The sequence below is a fragment of the Aethina tumida genome, chromosome 1 (genome assembly GCF_024364675.1).
Source record: "Aethina tumida isolate Nest 87 chromosome 1, icAetTumi1.1, whole genome shotgun sequence".
NCBI classification, from domain to species: domain Eukaryota; kingdom Metazoa; phylum Arthropoda; class Insecta; order Coleoptera; family Nitidulidae; genus Aethina; species Aethina tumida.
The window spans coordinates 1,507,549-1,527,993 of record NC_065435.1 but is presented as its reverse complement, the minus strand read 5'-3'; the positions used below and the strand labels follow the sequence as shown (position 1 = coordinate 1,527,993).

At 34.2% G+C, this 20,445-nt stretch overlaps 1 protein-coding gene across 1 annotated transcript in view; it reads right to left on the bottom strand.

Moving 5' to 3' along the window:
* Positions 1-200: 200 nt before the first annotated feature.
* The window catches only part of LOC109600753 (dynein beta chain, ciliary), a 35,232-nt gene continuing 14,987 nt past the window's right edge, over positions 201-20,445 (bottom strand). Inside the window, exons 20-40 of the mRNA XM_049970289.1 lie at positions 19,860-20,142; positions 19,632-19,805; positions 18,766-19,485; positions 18,005-18,166; positions 17,702-17,901; positions 15,429-16,014; positions 14,336-15,256; positions 14,116-14,285; positions 11,986-12,124; positions 11,759-11,923; positions 11,505-11,698; positions 10,924-11,128; positions 9,692-9,997; positions 6,261-6,431; positions 5,306-5,622; positions 4,676-5,090; positions 4,225-4,626; positions 2,788-3,030; positions 830-1,186; positions 630-778; positions 201-525 (exon numbers count right to left, since the gene is read on the bottom strand). Coding sequence (XP_049826246.1) covers positions 231-525; positions 630-778; positions 830-1,186; positions 2,788-3,030; positions 4,225-4,626; positions 4,676-5,090; positions 5,306-5,622; positions 6,261-6,431; positions 9,692-9,997; positions 10,924-11,128; positions 11,505-11,698; positions 11,759-11,923; positions 11,986-12,124; positions 14,116-14,285; positions 14,336-15,256; positions 15,429-16,014; positions 17,702-17,901; positions 18,005-18,166; positions 18,766-19,485; positions 19,632-19,805; positions 19,860-20,142 — 6,574 coding nt within the window. The 3' untranslated portion in view covers positions 201-230. The remainder of the gene's footprint in view (positions 526-629; positions 779-829; positions 1,187-2,787; positions 3,031-4,224; positions 4,627-4,675; positions 5,091-5,305; positions 5,623-6,260; positions 6,432-9,691; positions 9,998-10,923; positions 11,129-11,504; positions 11,699-11,758; positions 11,924-11,985; positions 12,125-14,115; positions 14,286-14,335; positions 15,257-15,428; positions 16,015-17,701; positions 17,902-18,004; positions 18,167-18,765; positions 19,486-19,631; positions 19,806-19,859; positions 20,143-20,445) is intronic.

Here is a 20,445-nt window from a genome sequence, read left to right as displayed (position 1 = left end):
TAAGAGATGGCGCCAGACTATTTCGCTTTAATTTCGTAGTCAATTTGAACTAAAATCGTCTAATTTTTGATTGTATATTTTGAATTAGTTCTTAGTTAGTGTTAAATTAATTCTCTAAACGAATTCAACCAGAGCAGTGCAAACAATTATAGAACAACAAATGAAAAACAAATTTACAGGTAAACAATAAAAATCATACATAACTTAAACCTTATATTGTTTTCTTAACATTATATCTGTAATAATAATGCCACTCCAGCCAGAGTCCACTTAGCTGGTTTGTCTTTTGTCTTCAAATTGAAAGTCCAGACGTACGTGGGTCCTCTCGTTCTTGTTTTGTAGACGGGACATTCGTACATGTTCCTCAAGTCTTGTTTATCCTGAGTTATAGCTCTGACATTGATGACGGGCATTCCTGGATACAATTCTTTTAATCTAGAATCCATTATAATTCCTGCTTGGACGTCCCATCGCGCCCCTTCCATGGATAACCCGTGAATGTAAGCACCATCTCTGGGGGCGCTCCTGAAAATGAACCGTGAGAACAGTAATCGCATGAAAATCTCCGTGAACATCAGCAGATACGTTAAGGAAAATGTAGATGTCACAGCTTAAGTTGTGGGACTCACGTGAATTCCTCTTTCTGTTTCTTGGTAACATCGCACTGCAAACACATTTTATCCAGCGGCAGTTCATTTCGTCTAGCCGTGCTTTGCATTATCGCCGTGAGTAATGATTGTGGATTAAAAAATCCGCCCAGCCAAACCGAAGCTGGCAACTAAAATACTACTTGCAATTAAATGTCTTAAGCAAAAAACTATTAATTTACCACAAAGTCCGTAGACCAAGTCTCCAACTCCCTTATTCTCAACAGCAAATCAACAAACCAAGACGTAAGACCGAGCAAAGAGGGATAAGCCCTTTGCTGCCAAAATATCGGCACTTGGTCAAGGAACAAAGCATTCTCCAGCTCTTCCATGTCTGAAGTAATAGTCAATTCTCCCTTCAGACCTAATTCAAGCTCTTTAAGGGATCGCTTAATCTCGCCAGTCAGCAGGTTCATGCGTTCGCATTCTTGAAACGCCACAATCACATACGGTGTCCTTTCTTCCACTTTCCCCATTATTTCCAACATGTTGAAGTCTTCGGGCAGCTTCTCCAGCATCTCGTCGACCATTTGTTTAACCTAGATACATTAATTGGACGTATGAAATAATAAAAAGCAATTTGGTCAACAAATAACATATTTATGAAGTGTAGATCTGAGTAAACTATTGGTTAACTTGAGGTTAAAGTAGTTAAAGTGGTGCTGTAAAGAGAATTTAACAGTCTGTGATGACCGCTATTAAAATTTTTACGACGTCGCTCGATACTTAGGGGTTAAAACAGCTCAAGTGGAAATAATCAATCTAAATCTCCCCCTTTCAAAATAAAATTGATATAATTCGTTCAGTGAGCAACGTCAACGCCATAATACAAACCTCCCCATAAAATACTTCCCTGCTATAATCGAACACATATACTGTAATTTTGGTTAAATTATTTGGCATGGTGGGTTTTACTTATGTAAATTTATTCTGTTTATTGGTTTCATTTTGCCATTAATAGTAAAAATTGGTTGATGTGGATGTATTGATTTTAGTATCATAAAATTGAAAATTGAAAAGTTTTAAATATAAATCCCTTGTATGTAGACATCAACTGTCAATCATAATAATATAAATAACCCATCGTTCGAAAAAAATAACCTATTGGAGTATCCGTCGATACGTATTTTGTGTGTAGAGTAAAAGAGATTTAGCAATCAATTACAGGATGAGGAGGGAAACAATATTGAAGTGCTGTTATTGAAATTACTCTTTTGAGATTAAATTGTAATGATATCAAAAGAGACCAATTGATTTTGCGGTTTATGTTTTCGACCGGTCATACCGTTTCCATTAATTCTACGATTTATGCAATTTCGCGTTTTATATCATTGAAAATTATTGTGGCAGTAACTTCGGAAAATAAGTACTTGGCAAGATAATGAATAAGAGGAAAAGTTTAAGTAAGTTAGAGCAAAAACAATAAGGAAAACTTATGCATTAAGAGGATTTGAAATATGAAATGAATACGTAATATAAATCTGCATAAAAACAAGAAAATCTTATTGCATTGTGCAAGCAGCTACAAAACATAATTGCAGATGTTTTGTAACTTGTACTTCTCTCGCTAAAATTGAAGTTGCATTAAAGTTTAATACAGTTTAATAATTAAAATGAACTATTATATTAGACAACCTAATTAATAGAAATTGCCGGTGAAACAAACTTTAACCAAACCAAAGCAGACAGAATGTAAGTAATTCCATCTCGGAATGTTTCAAACAAATTTTCGACCGCACTTTAAAACGTAGCTGAAGGAAACGAGTTTAACCGTTCAGAAATGTAAAACAAGTCATATATGTTTTAATGGCAAACGAACGTAACGTTTTCATTTTTAGTTTAGGCGTTTTGCTGACGTAATTTTCACTTCAAGGATTACACGCTACTCCAGGGAACGTTTAAATCAGTTAGTAGTGTGGCTTAGCGTGAAGTTTTAAGATTAAGAAGGAGGGGTCAATAAAACGGTGGGAGATTGGACCTTTTCTCGATGTTTAATGTAATTAACTTGAGACGAAATTAAATTAACTTCACTGAAAATCCCATTATCAATCCGGTATCAATAACAAAACACCAATAAAACTTTGCTCAACCAGAAATTAATTTTATAAATTGATTAGTGTTGGTCGCATTTAAAGATTACTTTGTCCTCTCTGGTTATGGTGCTCCCTCCAGATGATCCGGCGTCTCTGGGTTGCATTTCGAACACGGTCTTGAATAGATTATCGGCCGTGGTGGTGAGGAAGCCGATTTCGGCGTTCGGATGGAGACCATAGAGGTATGGTGATTCCGGTGGCATCATGTCGTCAATGTAGGCGTGATATCCGATGTAATCGATATTTGGCGGTGCCGCAAAACCGGGTGCCAAAAATAATTCACCGTCAACCTAAAAAATATACTTCATTAAAATTAATCAGGACCCTCGGCCTGGTTGAAAATGCGAAAATAAACTTATCGATAAACAATAAAACAGACTCGTGAAACTTTATATATTTTATTACGTTCCTTTCCGTTACATGGATTATTTAATAAGTAGCATAAACTCCGTTATATTTTCGGCGGCAACGGTAAATAAATCATATTTGGATGTCATCCGTCATTCAGGTTTAACAAGGGTTACGGAACATCGATTGTTTGAGATTTGGATTTTATTTGATTAAGTTATTTCGGGTGATGTCGTGGTCTTTGATATGTATAAATATCTTACTTTCCTTTATGTATGTTTTATGATAAAACATTATACAACTACGTCTTTTCGTTCTTAAATTATTTAATTTCATTTATATTTCATATATAAGGGTGGCCAGGGAAATAGCATAAAGTTAAAAATTAAACATTTTGTAAGATATTTCATAAACGGATTTAATTCAAATTTTGCTCAATATGTTTTTTTGTTGCCTTTTGTGTCACTCCCTTTTGAAAATAATTTAGTCATAATTCATAATTTCGAATTTTTAAACGGACTAAGCTGTATATTTTTACATTTTTGGATTTCTCAGACAATGTAAAAATATACAGGGTATACCGAAAAGTAAAAAATATATCAAAACTCTCTTTCCATACCATTTACCTGGTTTATCTAATGTATACGTGACCCCTATATATTCTTATGTTATAAAATGTTACATACAGTGTGGCCCATTTTAAAGTGGCATAACACCCCATAAGAATTGTATTTTTTGTCCGATTTTGACATTTTTTTAAATTGTAAAGCCAAACCAAATGTGACGTTTTTAGTTCAAAACCAATACCTACAGGGAAATTTTTAAGATATGAAAATTCCCTGTAGAAAGAAATCATATTAACAAATTATAGATATTTATTATAGATATTATAGATATTATAGATATTATAGATATTATAGATATTATAGATATTATAGATATTATAGATATTATAGATATTATAGATATTATAGATATTATAGATATTATAGATATTATAGATATTACAGATACTACAGATATTACAGATATTAGAGATATTATAGGTATTACAGATATTATGGATATTATAAATTTCCTTATTAACAATAAGTAGTGTTATTTCTCTGGCCACAACTGTACGAGATATAACTTACCAAGTCTGGCTGTAGTAACTCCTCTAAGTAAGTAATACATAATCGTCTGTCCCAGTCGTCTGTAATGTGCCCCCCATACATAATTTCCCCAAACAAATACCTAAGATCCTCCCAAGGCACTTTCGAATTAGCCTCCAAGTAATTGTAAAGTACAAAAACACTTATAGTTAAGTCCCCGACGTTAAAAGGATATACTTTGTTCCAGCCCTGCGGTCCAAACTTCCTTCGTTCGGCCACAACAGCATGAAAATAACAGAGCGAGAATAAAATCACTTTGAATTCAGCCTCCTTTCCACACTGTTCCAAAGTCTCCTGATTGAAATTTGACAGCGCCTTGTGTAAATTAGCCTGCATCCCCGTCGGAGGCTCGTTCGTTATCTTGATCGACGACTCCAGTATTCCCTAATTAAACTGATTGTACCATTACTGGCGCAAAATTGAAATCACTTACCTGGGGGATGATGTGAGCGGCCGCCGTAGCCGCGGGCTCGGCGCTCATAAACACCCTGTAATTCTCGTGCGAACCTTCCGCAAACTTTTCCAAATTTTTTTCCAACGAGGGCAGCCACTTTTTCACCAGATGTATGTTTTGTAGGACTACCCAGTGGCCGTTAGTGGCTGCCACTTCCATGGCTCTCTCAGCAACCACCTCTTGTCCTTGCCCTAAGGACACGTTGTGGAAGTTCTGTTGTTCGGACGTGAACCCGAGTTTCTCCCCCAGGTCTTCCACGTCCTTTAGGGGGTTGACGCCGGGCGATAGAATGAAGAAAATCGGCGTGGACGGGCTCGTTTCTTCGTACGACTTGGCGAACTCCACCGTTTTGTTTTCGACGTATTTGTTGCCAAGCTTCTCCTCAATAAACGCCCTGAGAGACGAGAGACGAGAGAAGTCATTTTAGGGCATTTAAAACTAGACGTCTTAGGGTGAGAAAGCGAGGATGTGCGTACCGTGTAAAACATAAACTGGCACATAAAATTTTAGTTAAAGCCTTATAAAAATTATTATATATGAAAATTTTATGAAGGTTGCGAGTTCGCAGGTGTATTTTATTATACTCCGGTATGATAACAGGTGACTTACATCATTGCGTAAATCATTCTATCTGGCCTAAGTGCTCGCATCATACAGAGTCTTTGTAAAGCAGTTTTACTTTTCCATTCCTGTGGAAATTTCTCCCTTTCAGGGCATTCGCATTCAACAAGTTTCTTCCAACGTTTAGGAGAATTTTCAATGTCTCTGTCTAAGTTACGGAATTCATCTTTTGTAGCCAGACTGCAAATACCACCCCAACTTGTGTTAGATAAGAATTCAACTGGACTAGTCACATGTGGCTTTATGGGGAATCTTAATAGAAAATCTAAATCTGCTGCCATTATTTCCTCGCTCATCAATAAGATCTGTAATGGAAAAACAAAATTTATTAAGCCACGAAATACCATTTGATGTGTGTACGGTTTAATGGAACATTTCACATTTCACGTTATGCGTTCCAACTTCGAAATTAATTGAATTTGTTTATTATCTCACATAACTGTATTAGCTAATTTACTAAGTTGCAGAAACTACACTAAGTGCTGCCTCTGGTTACTCATGAATCACTTGTCTATACCAAAACTTGAATCTCATCAAATTAATTTAGCAAGATGTTAAGTGACAGGGAAGAAGTTTTTTTTTATTACAATTCTCACGACTAATTTGATTAAATTTGCCAACTACAAACAAAACAATAATGGCCAATACGATGTTGAGCTTTGAATTATATCTAACACATATAATAGTCTCGTGGTTAGAATCTCTAATTATGTATTGCCTCATGTTTCCCTCATAACATCCTGCCATTTTGTGTGCCATTGAATTTATGCAGTTAAATTCACCGTAATTGTTATAACAGTTATCGATTAGGATTTGGAGACGCATACGTATATTGGAACTGTACAGATTTAAGATAATGGAGGTACGCCGAAGGTTTGGTATAAACTAAAATTAGGTGCTTAAACTGTTAATCATGTTTCCAATTAATGATGTCGATACTTACTTGAAATGTCATCTGAGACGCGAATATTAATTTGTCGCATTCGAACAGTCCTCTTGTGGTGTATTGGAAAACGGAAAATGAAATGCAATCTATTAAGTTCGATACACGAGTTGCAACTACATCCGACGGCTCAGCTTTTGCGATGGCTTTTTGGAAGACAACGCTGAATGCCTGCAATTATACGTTGGTTATTTACTATTTTACCATGGATTAAAACTTGTCGCAATACTAAATTGGACTGGAAATTAAATTTTCTAAAAGTGTGTTTATTTCGTTTTCAGCAGGACACTAAACCCCAGGACAGTTAATATCATATTATATTAAATATACTCACTTGGAGTTAGTCTATACAGAACTAAATGAATGAGCCATATAAAATATAAAGGCGAAAACCTACTTTTCACGTAACGCCTTTCAGTGTTGCAACCACCTACTAAAGCCCTGTTTAAAATCATTGGATTAATGGATTTGTAACAGGTTGTAGTGGTGTAAAATAAATGCATCTATTTATACGTACGTAAACTTCTTGTAAAGATTTTGAAAACTTCGAAAGCTGTATTTAAACTGAATAAAAGTAGTTTTATGGAAACAGACAAATAGAATATGTTATATTTTTGAATCAATCAGGATTTCAAAGAACAATTTTCAGGAACACTTTTAAATAACTGATTTATAAAAATTACTGGCGTTTGAATGCTTCAACAAAGTATCGACGATGCTGAAAGAAATTTAATGAAATCGTGGCTATCAATCATAAACTACAAAATATTTCAGCTGTAGTAATTTATAGTACAATCGACAATCGTCGAAGCAGCTCAAATAGAGTGAGAAAATGTTGTATAGATAAGTATCCAGGTTCTATCTGTCTGTATGATGGTTTTTTGAAAAACAACAATGAATGCCTTAAATTGTACGTTGGTTATTTACTATTTTACAATGTATTAAATCTGGTTACAATATAAAATTGGACCGGAAATTAAATTCTGAAAAGGTGTGTATTTCGTTTTCTGTGTGACACTGAACCTTTGGGGTTAATATCATATTTAAATAAATTACTCACTTGGAGTATATTCAGAGTTGAATGAATGAGTGATATAAACTATAAAAGCGAACCCACCTTTCATGTAACGCCTTTCAGTGATGCAGCCAACTACTAAAGCCTTGTTTAAAATCATCGGATTAATGGATTTGTAACAGATTGTAGTGGCATACAATAAATGCATATTTAAATAAATAAGTTTCTTGTAGAAGTTTTGAGAACTTTTTGGATGACACCACTGAATGAAGTTATACTTTGGTTATTGACTATTTTATAATGGATTAAACCTGATTACAATACATAATTGAACTGAAAGTTAAATTTTGTGAACATGTATTTCTTTTTCTGTACGACACTTTGAAGTTAAAATCACTTGAAGATAATCTATTCAGAACTAAATGAATGAGGGATATAAAATATGAAAGCGAAAACCTACTTTTCACGTAACGCCTTTTAGTGTTGCAACCAGCTACTAAAGCCCTGTTTAAAATCATCGGATTAATGGATTTGTAACAGATTGTAGTGATATAAAATAAATGCATCTATTTATACGTAAACTTCTTGTAAAAGTTTTGAGAACTTTGGAAGCAGTACTTAAAGTAAATAAAAGTAGTTTTATGAAAAGAGACAAGTAGAATATATCATAACCTTGGATCAATTCGGATTTCAAAGGAAATTCTCAGGAACACTTTTAAATATATCTGATTCATAAAAATTAATGCCGTTTGAATGGCTCCAGTAAAGTATCGAGGATGCTGACAGAAATTTAATGAAGTTTTGACTATCATAAAATACAAAATAGGAGTATTCCCAGTTTAATAATTTATAGTATAATTGACAATTGATGAAACTACTGAATTAGAGTGAGACTATACTTAAGAATTTAGGTATTCTTTATTTTTGTGTTGGTCCAGCTTTCGTGATGGCATTTTAGAAGACACCACTGAATGTCTTAAGTTATACGTTAGTTATTAACTATTTTACAATGGCTTTATTTTAAATCTGGCTGTCGGAAAAAAATGGATGGAAAATTAAGTTTTATATTGGATATCGTATTAAATAAAATACTCACTTAAAGTTAGTCTATTCAGAGATGAAAGAACGAGTGATATAAAATATGAAAGGAAAAACCTACTTTTCATGTAACTCATTTCAATGTTGCAACCAACTAATAAAACCTTGTTTAAAATCATCGAATTACTGGATTTGTAATAGATTGTAGTTGTATAAAATAAATGCATCTGTTTATAGATAAACTTCTTGTAAAGGTTTTGAGAACTTTTAAAGTAGCACTTAAAGTAAATAACAGTAGTTTTATGGAAAGAGACAATGTTCTTGGTCCAACTCAGATTTCAAAGGAAATTCTCAGGACACCTTTAAATATCTGATTCATAAAAATTAATAATCCTTTGAATAGCTTCAATAAAGTATCGGCGATGCTGAAAGAAATTTAATGAAACCTAGTTTACCATAAAATACAAACTCGGAATATTCCAATTGAAACAATTTATAGTACAATCGACAATTGACGAAACCACTCAAATAAAATGAGAAAATATTGTATATGTGTGATGGCCCAGATTTATCGATGGTTCTTTGGATGATGACACTGTATGCCTGAAGTTATATTTTTTTATTTACTGTTTTACAATGAATTAAACTTGATTGTAATTCAAAAGTGGACTGAAAATTAAATTTTGTGAACATGTGTATTTCTTTTTCTATTCCACACTAAAACTTTGAAGTTAATATAAAATTAAATAAAATACTCACTTGGAAATAATTTATTCAGAACTAAATGAATGAGGGATATAAAATATGAAAGCGAAAACCTACTTTTCACGTAACGCTTTTCAATGTTGCAACCAACTACTAAAGCCCTATTTAAAATCATCGGATTAATGGATTTCTAACAGATTGTAGTGGTATAAAATAAATTCATCTATTTATACGTAAACTTCTTGTAAAGGTTTTGAGAATTTTGAAAGCTGTACTTAAAGTAGTTTTATGGAAAGAGAATATATTATAATCTTGGATAAATCCGGATGTCAAAGTAAATTTTCAGGAACACTTTTAAATATCTGATTCAAAAATATTAATGTCATCTGAGTGGTTTCAACAAAGTATCGAAGACTCTAGAAAAAATTTAATGTGTGTTCGTCATTAACTAAGGCATTTAAATTCATTTATCGCATCGCATTTGAGTCCATCTCAGCAAGTATTATTTACCCCGTAAACGGATAAATTTCGGGAAAATGTTTTGATCCCACCTTGAATAATTAATGGCGAAACACACTAAATAAACGGGGCGATTAAACGAAGGCCGTGCATCGAAAATGTGAACGTAATTAGTCATTGCTAAATGCAGGCAATGGTAGTCAAAGTGGCTTACCTTTAAAGAAAACTGATAAATTGGATTAATAGTATTCAATTCGTTCAAAATAAAATATAGTAAACTGGCTCTGGCTGCCGCGGGTCGGTAATGTTCCCTCGCCTCATCGATTTGAATAGAAGTTACTTTCGCTTCTGCTACCTTCTCTTCTATCTCTGCGGCCGTACGTTTAGTGGTTTCCAAGTTTTCCACCAATGTTGTATCACCCAATAAATTTCCACCAGCTGACGATAATCGAGATAATAAGTCATCTTCCAGCGACTTGAGCATTATCTTGAAGTCGTTCTGCTGTTTTGTTAATTCCGCCTGGGGTATAAAAATAAATCAATTGCTCAAAAATTCAAAACATTATATTTATTATATATAATGCACTCGAATTTCGATAACTTGAAGACAATTGGCGGACAATGGCGTCCAGGGTGAAAATTATGTGTAATTTTCAATTGATAATTCAAACTAAATATTTGGCACAACCTTCGATATGCCGAATTTCTTGATAATTTTTTTTGTAACAAATCATGGTTCCATTTATCGATGCTTCTAAATCTGACATTTACGTTTTCTTTATTTTATGCCTAGCATGTACAATTAATTATTATTATTATATTATAACATAAAAAGGTCTTTTGTCAGTAGATAATGTTTATTAAATACATATTGGTCTTTACAAACAGAAACAATTAACTTCACATAGAAATTCAAATAATTATTTATTTCAATGAAATTTATTTTAATCCAATAAAATAAACAATCCGGAACAGTAAATAAATTAATTATTTTTTCCTGTTTTATTTCCAGTTATCAATATTGCATTTCAATCGATAAACAATGCGAATCTTCTACACCGCATTTAATAGTTTTCGGTGTGAAAACCAGAGAATTTTCAATTTATTGTTATATAAATACATTTCCAACCAAAAATTTAAATAAACTGCCTGCAAACAATGTGTAATTAGTTTGAAAGTTTTTTTTTATTTCGCGGCCATTGGAAACACATTAAATCACAAATAAAACCTGCGAATGTTAATTAATTGCTAAGTGAACTTTTTTACGTCATGGAGAAAGTTTTTTAACTTTTAATTAAGTGGTTAAAGTAGCTGTGTTCTTGGCGCTTTTCGTGGAACTTACTTTGAAATATTGGAAGGTTTTTTTTTTAATAGAAAAATTCGTGCAAGATACATACTTGCATAAAATGACTTAGTTCTTAATTAAATATTAGAAAATTGCATTACCTTCAACTCCTCCAAATCGGGCCTTTCAGCTTTAACGACTTCAGCAAGTAGTTGGTCTTCTAAACCATCTCTTGTCACAGTGAAATTAATTAACGTTGCTTGAGCCTGCATTTCCGGTTTATAGTGGGGATTCGCCAGTTTGGTGTGAAGAATTAAACGAAAACTGGGATTATACTCAATCTCTTTGTCGCCTATTTTTATTGCCCTAAAAAACAGCAACGAGATTATAAATAAAATTATGTTTCGGTTGAAAGTACAAATAAGATTTGGCATGGTAACGGAGTTATGCCTGATGGAAGGGAATAAATTGGCCATAAAATCAGTGAAAACGGCAATATTACGCGAGTTGTGAGATTTTTTGGAAATCTGATCAGTGACATGTAGTATGCCAGATAAGCCGCCTTTTTTTGTTCACTTTCTAAGAGTGAGTGGAACTGCGGATTTTTTTGCTTGTGCACGATGCATTAACAATTTCAGCATTTTTTTTTTATCAAATAAACCGGCTATTTGCAGAGATACTTTATCTTCCATTCACCCGACCACGGCGCGTATATCGAAACTCGATTATATTTTTTACTTACTTTCCTTTTTTTATTAAGTTTCTGCCAAGTAGAGTATCTAATACAGGGTCAACACTTTCCTCAATGTTCTCAACAAGTACGGTTGCACCATTTGTAATGGAGTTTTCTATCACATCGAGAAAGCCCTTCTGGCCCAGACGTATTACTTTCAAACTCTCGCCGTATCTTTGTTTGATCCATTTTATGCCCTGAAGCTGTGATCAATCATAAGTTAATTCATTCATGCAACAAACATTTTTAACCACAACACTCACTTGAGGGTCTATCATCAAAGGCCATCTGTCAGAGTTTGATAGGATCGTTGCATTTTCAGTCGACATTCTGTCGCTTGGCAAACCTTCGTTATGCCATTTGGCTATAATTGTGTCATCAGTCAGCAAACTCAACGGATCAAGGTTCTCCGTGATTGGAACTGGTGGCTGGAAAAAAATTAAACAAACCAAAATCCCAATTGCAACCACAAAACTCGTGCGGCACTTACGTCGAGATTTTTCAAGAAAGGCAGCCACATTTTGTGCAGCAAATCCAGTCGATATTGTTTCGTAAAACATCCAACATAAGAAATAAAAGCTGTTATCAATAAAACATCACCCGGCATCATTTTGCCATTTTCCACGAAGCTGAAAATAACCATCCGGTTGAATTAAACAGCATCACCTGTTTTATTAAACGCGCTGCTCGTTTCTGGATAAATATAATTCGGTGTAATATTACACGGTTTTGTTTAACTAAAATATTTAATATTGAACAAATATTTAAAATGTGTCGTCGTTCCAAAGTTGATTGATTTAAAGTGGGCGCCGCCGCAACATTATTAAAATTATCGAAAAATTTCAATATGTTTTCGGTGCACGTTCATAAATTAAATATTTAATAAATTTACTGTTTAAATTAATGTAATTCACACGTCACCGCTCAAAATATACAATACATTGTACAAATGTCCACATTTTTAGTTGTTTTAATATTAACAGGTATAAAGTACGTTAAATACAAGGTGTTTTTAAATTTGGGACTAGGTGGAACACGTCCAATAATGAAGAAAATTAGAAAAAAAGTTTATTCAAATTTAATTTAAAAAAAATATATATTATTAATTATTTATTAATTTTTAATTTCAATTATAGTTTCTTTTAATTTTTTTATTCTTTAAAACATTTATTTTTATTTTATTTTTCAATGAACATAATAATTTTTCATTTGTCTGTGTGAATTTAAATCGATTATTTATCACTGGTTAAAGTGAAACTGTAAGAAAGTTTATAATTCAGCGCTACCAAGACCAAGACAAACAAGAAGAGATAGTTAAGAGTTTATGGCTAAATAAGTCAATCGTTTCCCGTATTATTTAAAAATTTATTGAAACCGGCCAAGTAGTAGCTACGAAAAAATTTGTCTGAGTTCGAAAAACTTGAAAGAAAATCAATAACTGGATAATTTGATTGTCAATAAACATTTCCTATCTTGTCAACTGAAATTAAACCCAACCTGGAGGATTGAGACTTGCTGAAGTTAGTTCAAGGACTGAGAGAAGATGGGTAATGGATGGGGGTTCGTTTGACCTCAGACCTGTAAAAAAATCCTCGTTGCTACTAAAAATGTGAAAGTTCAATTTTAACTTGCTTAGGATAAAATTCACTGGACCACAGAACAGTGAGGCCGAGTAGTTTTTAGTGACGAGTCTAAATTTAATTTATAGAAAATGATGGTTCTGTCTATGTTAAACATCCCACAGGGACAAAACTATATAAAAAGCTTATTATACCCACAGTGAAACATGATGGCAGCTCAATTATCCTATGGGGATGTTTCAATTTTTCTGTCGTAGGCTCCCCTAGACTGATTTATGTACAGGGATATTTTAAACAATTTACTTCGGATTTTAAAGATTTTTGAGCACATTGTTTTGTAAAATTTGAGGTAGATTTGGAGATTTAAAATGATTAAAATATTATGCGTAAACAATATTCAGAACAAAACGAAGTGAAAAAATCTGACCCGAATTAGTTTGTTCAAAAAATGTACAACTTGTGTTCTGTATTACCCCAATCTCCACATGTTAAAAACAAAAAATGAACAATTTTAAGGTCAACAGACATGTAAACAAAATCCCCAGTCATTTTTTCCTTAATTGCAAATAAAAGTTTTCCGGACAAATTCACTGATTAAAAAAAATTAAATTCACAGAAGAGTGGACATTTTTCTGGGATTTTTATAATTAAATAAACATTTAACCAAGAGTGAATGCGCAAAACATGCCTAATAGGTTTACAAGTTGATTATCTGACTCTTGTAATGAATTATTATACTTGAAGTCAAAACCAACGGTCCATTACCCCCCTGGCGTATGAATTCACCCTTATTCACTGTTAATTTTATTTGGTAAATTATTTTTTACCAAACATACTTCAGTGCTTTATATACTCCCGTAATTTATTGTGAAGCGTTATTTACACTTAAATAAATCCAAAATGTGCACGAGCTGTCAAAGGCACAAATAAAACCGAACGAGTTTAAATTAATTACACGAGGTGTACACAAGTCAGAACCACATTTTCCTAAATTTTTTTTCACAATCTTACAGTTCAATTGAAAACATTTTTTGCCATACTTATTAACTGCTTCCGCCCATCTGACGTTCTCGCTTGCCAAACCGCCGACGAGCCTATTCGCCAGTTGAATCGTGGCGTTCGTCGCATCAGCTTCCTGCTGGCACAATAATTTTTCACTCGTCGCTTTCTCAAAGTCGGCCGTCAATTTCGCCAATTGTTCCTCTAAAGACTGCAAACAGAATAATGGCGCACCTCACTCCTCTTATAATTCATACTTACAGCAACTTTCTTCTTAATGATACTCAATTTTTCTTGAGCTGCCGCCAGTTCTGCGTTGGCTGCCGCCAACGCCTTCCTCTTCGGTTCAACGTCGCAGTACACTTCGTAAAACTTAATTATGTTAATAACCCAGGCACACAAACCAGCAGCGGCCGCCGACTTGGACCGCACGAACTCCGGCTCGAACTCCGAGTCCTTCAAGTAGGGTTCTATAGCTTTGATGATTTCGGGATGGATGTTCTCCTTGTCGTAGTTTATGAGCGAGTCGAGGAACGCGTCCACCTTGGCCATCACAATTTTGGCCGCCTTCCAGCTGCGATCTTTGGGAATCTTGGCCGCCGGTGCCAGAAGAACCATTACGGCGGCCGTGACGTTAGTGACCGCCCCCGGTGGCGACCCGAACGACTTCAGTTCCGTCAGATTGGCTTTGTTCAGGGTGTTCAGAGCCTCCTGAGCCGCTATGAGAGCCGGTTCGGCCTTCAACAGGTCTTCCTCGCAGTCCTTCTGTTTCTTCAGCACCTCCTCGGCGATCATGGCGACTTTCTCCTCTTCGTCGTCGGCCAGGCGCTTTTCGATGGATACTTTTTCTGTTTCTATGCCTACGATTTCGATGAGGGCGTCCGCGGCGTCGTTCTTTTCCTTCAGTTCGATTTCCTGCAAGGCCAGCTTCTTCTTTAATTCGTCCACTTGTTTGGCCGTGCTCTTGAGTTTATCTAATCCGTTCACGAGCCGTTCCACTTTGCTTTTAAGCTCGTCGGACTTTTGGCGAAGTAGTTTCGAGTATAGGTTGATTTGTTCCAGGTACGATTTGGGGGTGGTGTAGTTATATCGCCGTTCGTTCTGCAGATACAGTTTGGACATTGTGTTGACTGAAGTGTGGGCGTAAGCCATAAATCTCGAGGCTGAATCACGGAGTGGCTCCTGAAAATTACGGAATATAATAATAATAAGTGGGGACTCGAAAAAGTTGGAAGGTAATATTGAATTGGGAATTAAAGGGCAAATCTCTTAATGCTTAAGCTCGTTGATACGACGACGATAAATTGATTCGGGCTAATAATAAGGTTTTTAATATAATAACAGTAAGATTTACCGGTAAGACTTCTAATTCCTGTAGAAATCTGAGAGAAACGGAGACTAAAGCCTCTTGGGGCCATTCATGAAACCAGTTGATTTGTGTGCAATTAATAATCGCCGGGAATTTCCGGGATCTAATACGTAGAGTTGAACCGACCGGTGAGAAACATAATACAAGTTTTAACTGACGTCTGACCCGATCGATGAAAAATTTCCAACAGTTCTCACGCGTATCTAACATTCCGGCTCCTTTAACTTCATTACGCACACCTGCGATAATGTTTTCTATTTCATCATCTGGAAACATATCAGGAACTTCGCCGGATGCCAACATATCGTTTATAAGGACGAGAAATTGTTCATTAGGGACCTGAGCATCCGTCATTAGGAACATTATCCCAACATTTTTCAAGCCCGTTTTCAGATACAACGATGAAAGTTCATTTTTGAGATCCAGCACACCGTATCCTTTCTTTAATTGAATTTGGGCTACTTCCAACGAGGATATAAAAGCAGCCAATCTGGCCAAGGATTGTTTGCCACTTCCACCCACTCCCACTAACAATGAACTTCCTCGGGGCGATTCTAATATTCGATTTATCCTAAAACGTATTTTTAAATATTACATTCGTTTTATTCCTTTTTCAAATTTAATTTTTAATGTTGTATAAAAATTTGAAAGATAATTGACTGTAAATCTTGCATTAAATGGCCATTTAATTTTATGAAAATGTTATTTCCGTGTACAATTCGAAGTATGATCAAAGGAAAGGTTGATCCTAATTAAGAGTCTTAAAATTTGGTGGAAAATGTTTCAAAACAAAGTTTCCACAAACGTAATATTAAATATATTTTCATTTATTTTTCGATGAAATTCAATTTGAAGTAGTTAAGCTACTTGTGGTAAATGTATGAAGGGGGCTATACAAATTAATTTTCAAAAAAGAAAGTATTAGGATTTGAGTAAAATTTAAGAGAAACACCTGCAAATGTGCATCGTGGCATTTTCAAAAAGCACCAAGTTCATGGCAGCAATAAATTAGTTAATATATCCTTTCCAAACATTTTTTTTACATATAATCATTAATTTATAAAATTAAATGAAATTTTATGAAAATGTTTTTAATACAATCAATAAATAAATAAGTAATAAAGTTAGTTTAATTTTGATTTATAACTATATGTGATAAGTAATGAATTTTTTAAGTTCAAGAGAAATATGAAAAATTATCTTGTTTCACCACTGTGAAACAACAATTTAAGAATGTAAATCATCATATCTAAATATTATAAATAGCATTAAAAATAAACTATAGTAAATATCTTAAACATTCGATTATACTTTTAACTTTTTGGCTTTACTTAAAATTTTCTGTACATATTTATTACTCTTTATAATCATCACTTAAGTAATTAAAGGATAAATGAATGATGAATGAATGATATTCAATATATAACTTTGTATTTCAAGTATGGCTATTGTCGGAGAGATGGCAGTGCAAATGTAAATTTAACATATGCTCATGTGCACATATTAAATATAGAATGATTAGACAACAAACACTGCAAAAAATCTTCTACATAATCGTTAACTTTAATAAAGTTCTGAAAAAATGTTTTATAAGACAAATAAGTAATTAATTAAATTCGTTTATATGTCAAAATATATATTTTTTAAGTTTGATTTATTACTATATGTTTAACAATAATTTATCTAGCATTCTGATCAGACAATACGCAAAAAACACGTGATAAGTAATGGATTCTTTAAGAGCAAGAGAAATGTGAAAAATTATCTTTAATGCTTGTCTGATCACTATGAAAGAACAAATTGGGAATATAAATCATCATATCTAATTTAAATAGCATTACAGTAGTAAGTAAATATCTTAAACATTCGATTATACTTTTAACTTTTTGGCTTTACTTGACATTTTCTGTACATATTTATTATTTATAATTAATTTAATATAAAATCGTCACAGTAATCTTAGGATAAATGAAAAATTATTCACATTCTCAATAGAATCAATATATAACCTTGTATTTCATGATTAAGTATGGCTATTGTCGGAGAGATGGCAGTGCTGATGTAAATGCACATATGCACATGCGCTCATATTAAATATTATATTTGAATAAACACAAATATTGCAAATATTGATATTCTCTTCATGCGAAACTTAATTTACAAAAAGTTAAAAATGAAAATATTTTTTAGGACTACGTATGGAATATTATGAAGAAACTACTGAAATTAATTTCAAAAAAATTAAAGAGTTAAAAGACCTGCAAACGTGCATCATGGCATCTTCAAAAAGCACCAAATTCATGGCAGCAACTAAATCGTTGTAGCTTGACATGGCTTCAGTTAAGAGTTTATTTAGCTTGTTCCATTTTGTTATCGGCATATATTTCGGCTCACCAATGCCGCCGGCAAAGTGGCAGTAAATATTTGGCTTCTCAAACACAGAGGATTCGTCGATTTCCTAGAAAAATATCGAAAATTATTATTTCCGTTACATAAAAGAAATTGAAACAAATGTGCAATCGTATAAAACTCGGTCTGTTGAGAATAGAATGATAAATTACCTCAAAATTCTTTTTAAATATATCCAGTTGGAGCTTGGCGAATGCGTCAATGTCTTTTTCTTCCGTTAATTTGTCCCCATAAACCCTTTGACATTCGTGGAGCCAAAGTCGCACTAAATCTATAGGTTGATTTAAACAGTCATTAGAGCTAAATAGTAAACCCTAAAAGGCAAAGATTACTTCAGTAAATAAAACGGTTGTACACGTCGTTTTTTGTTTTAGATCTCTAACGAATGAATGCAGTTCATGGGCTTAGACTGTGGACTAATCAATCAGCCCATTCACTCATTAACTGTTTTCAACATTGTTCAACAGATTTTTTATTTTTCCTTCTCGGTGCCAGTAATTAGATTTAAACCCAAAGAAGCAGTCCATTCCGTTATGTGACATAATCGATCGTTTTATTTTGGCTTTCGCCAGCGAATATTTGCGCAAATTAAAATTATAACTGAATGACGTTTTAACTGAATGGTCTCAGTTCGCATTTTAATTATCTCAAAAACGTCGGCCGCATACATAAAATTACAAATAATAATGGAATTGAATTATGGCAGCTAGTTTAATTTACTTGGTCATTATATTGTCGAAGAAATTACTCTAAATAAATGTATGTTATGGGTTAACGTTAATTTATGGCAGGGCTTAGAATATAATAAAGTTACAAATTTATTGGGACAGTGAATGACGTCGTTCAAGATAAGCGCCACCGTAATTATTACAGTTACTAGTACTAATACTAATAGATTAATTAATAAAATTACCTGAAAAACGTTGGAAATGTCCCTCAAATTGAAAATGTAATGGAATTTAATTGCCGTAGGTAGAAAAATCTGCGTGACTTTGTGGTGTATGGCGACGGAAGCTTGCACGATATTTTCGCTGAGCTTTATAACAACAGTTGGGAATTTATATTCCGGATTGGAGAGATGTTGGCTTAAAATGGCGTGATAAATAGTAGTCAGGGCATCTGTTCCTGGGAAACTAATAGCGAATACATAAAAATGTCTTTGCAATCTCGGATTGATGGTAAAACTGCCCGCTGTCGGGTTCATGCAGGAAACATATTGGCAATTGTGGATGTCCTTTAACGACAGTCGATTACGATCGTACCAGTGGTTATAATCTAAATGTTGCCTGATTAGAGTGTGTGGTTGGACCGTTCCGTAAGCATCCACTTCGGGCATATTCATATCGTCGATAAAATAAATTAGCGTCTTATTTCCGGGCGGTCCATAATTTTTACCGGCCTTTTTCTCTAACGGCTTTTCGAGTATCTTTTGCAGCATTTCAGACGTTGTGTAAAAGTTGAAAGGTACGTTAGTGACTGCGTAGTTCTCCGATAATGATACCAATTTTTCGCTGACTAGCACGGTCTTTCCACATCCCGCGTTGCCCACTAACATCACAGGATGACGTTTCTCCATCAACAAATCTAAGAAATAACGAATACGTATCGATTCCGCCGTATGAACTAATACAGCCTGCAATATAAAACAGAAAAAAGGCCCCAATAAAATCTTATTACAAACACTAACATTTATTATTTCCACATCAAACCAATTTATTTTCGCCCCCACCACCCCACCATCAATCATCCACCATTTATTCCACGCCACACATTAATTACCTGCAGGGGAATGTCTGGATCTAATTCAAATCGTCCCAGACTTTCGGTCCAAGACACGAACTGTTTGCTCTCGTTATCGATGAAAAAGTCAAAAACTGTGCCACCGGCCGGGAATTTAACCGTTTTAAACTCATTAACCCACCACTTCGTAAATTCGACACGATAATCAGTCGCCTGAAACAACACAGATCGAACCGATATGTTGATGAGTTTAATTATTTTTATTGCCTGCTCCTGGAACATGGCGGAGCCGAACGCCCACACGCAGCAGAACACGAAATAAAGCTCGTACCATTCCTTGGGACAATCAGGTGGTGTATTCGACGGAGTCAACAGACAATCCAATAAATGACAAAGCATTTCAATGTGACAAGTTTCGGCAATAGGCGTTATTTTCTTAAACCTGGTCCTCACATTCTCCAGACAAATGGGAATGTATTTGTCAAATAACATTACCAAGTTTGATTTTTCCGACTGTATCGATCTGGTTTCCATCCAGCTAGTGACGAATCTGGAAATAAGATTTTCTAATTTGCGCCCCAGATTTCATTTAACAAATGTTTTTTTCTGCTTATTCGGTTTATTTAGTGGCGGGGACATTTGTCAAGAATTCACCCGGCGAAAAGGGCCGGAAAAACAATGCGCATTTCAAAGGATTGTGCTTCTGTTGACAGGGTTTTTTCCAACTCCGCAGTCTATAGATGCTATTCGTCTCGTGCGTTTTTATGCAGCGAACTTTTTGCGGACATATTTATAGTATAACTGAACGTTCTCCGTATAAGCATGAAATATAAGCGGTTTCCTGAGAATTTAA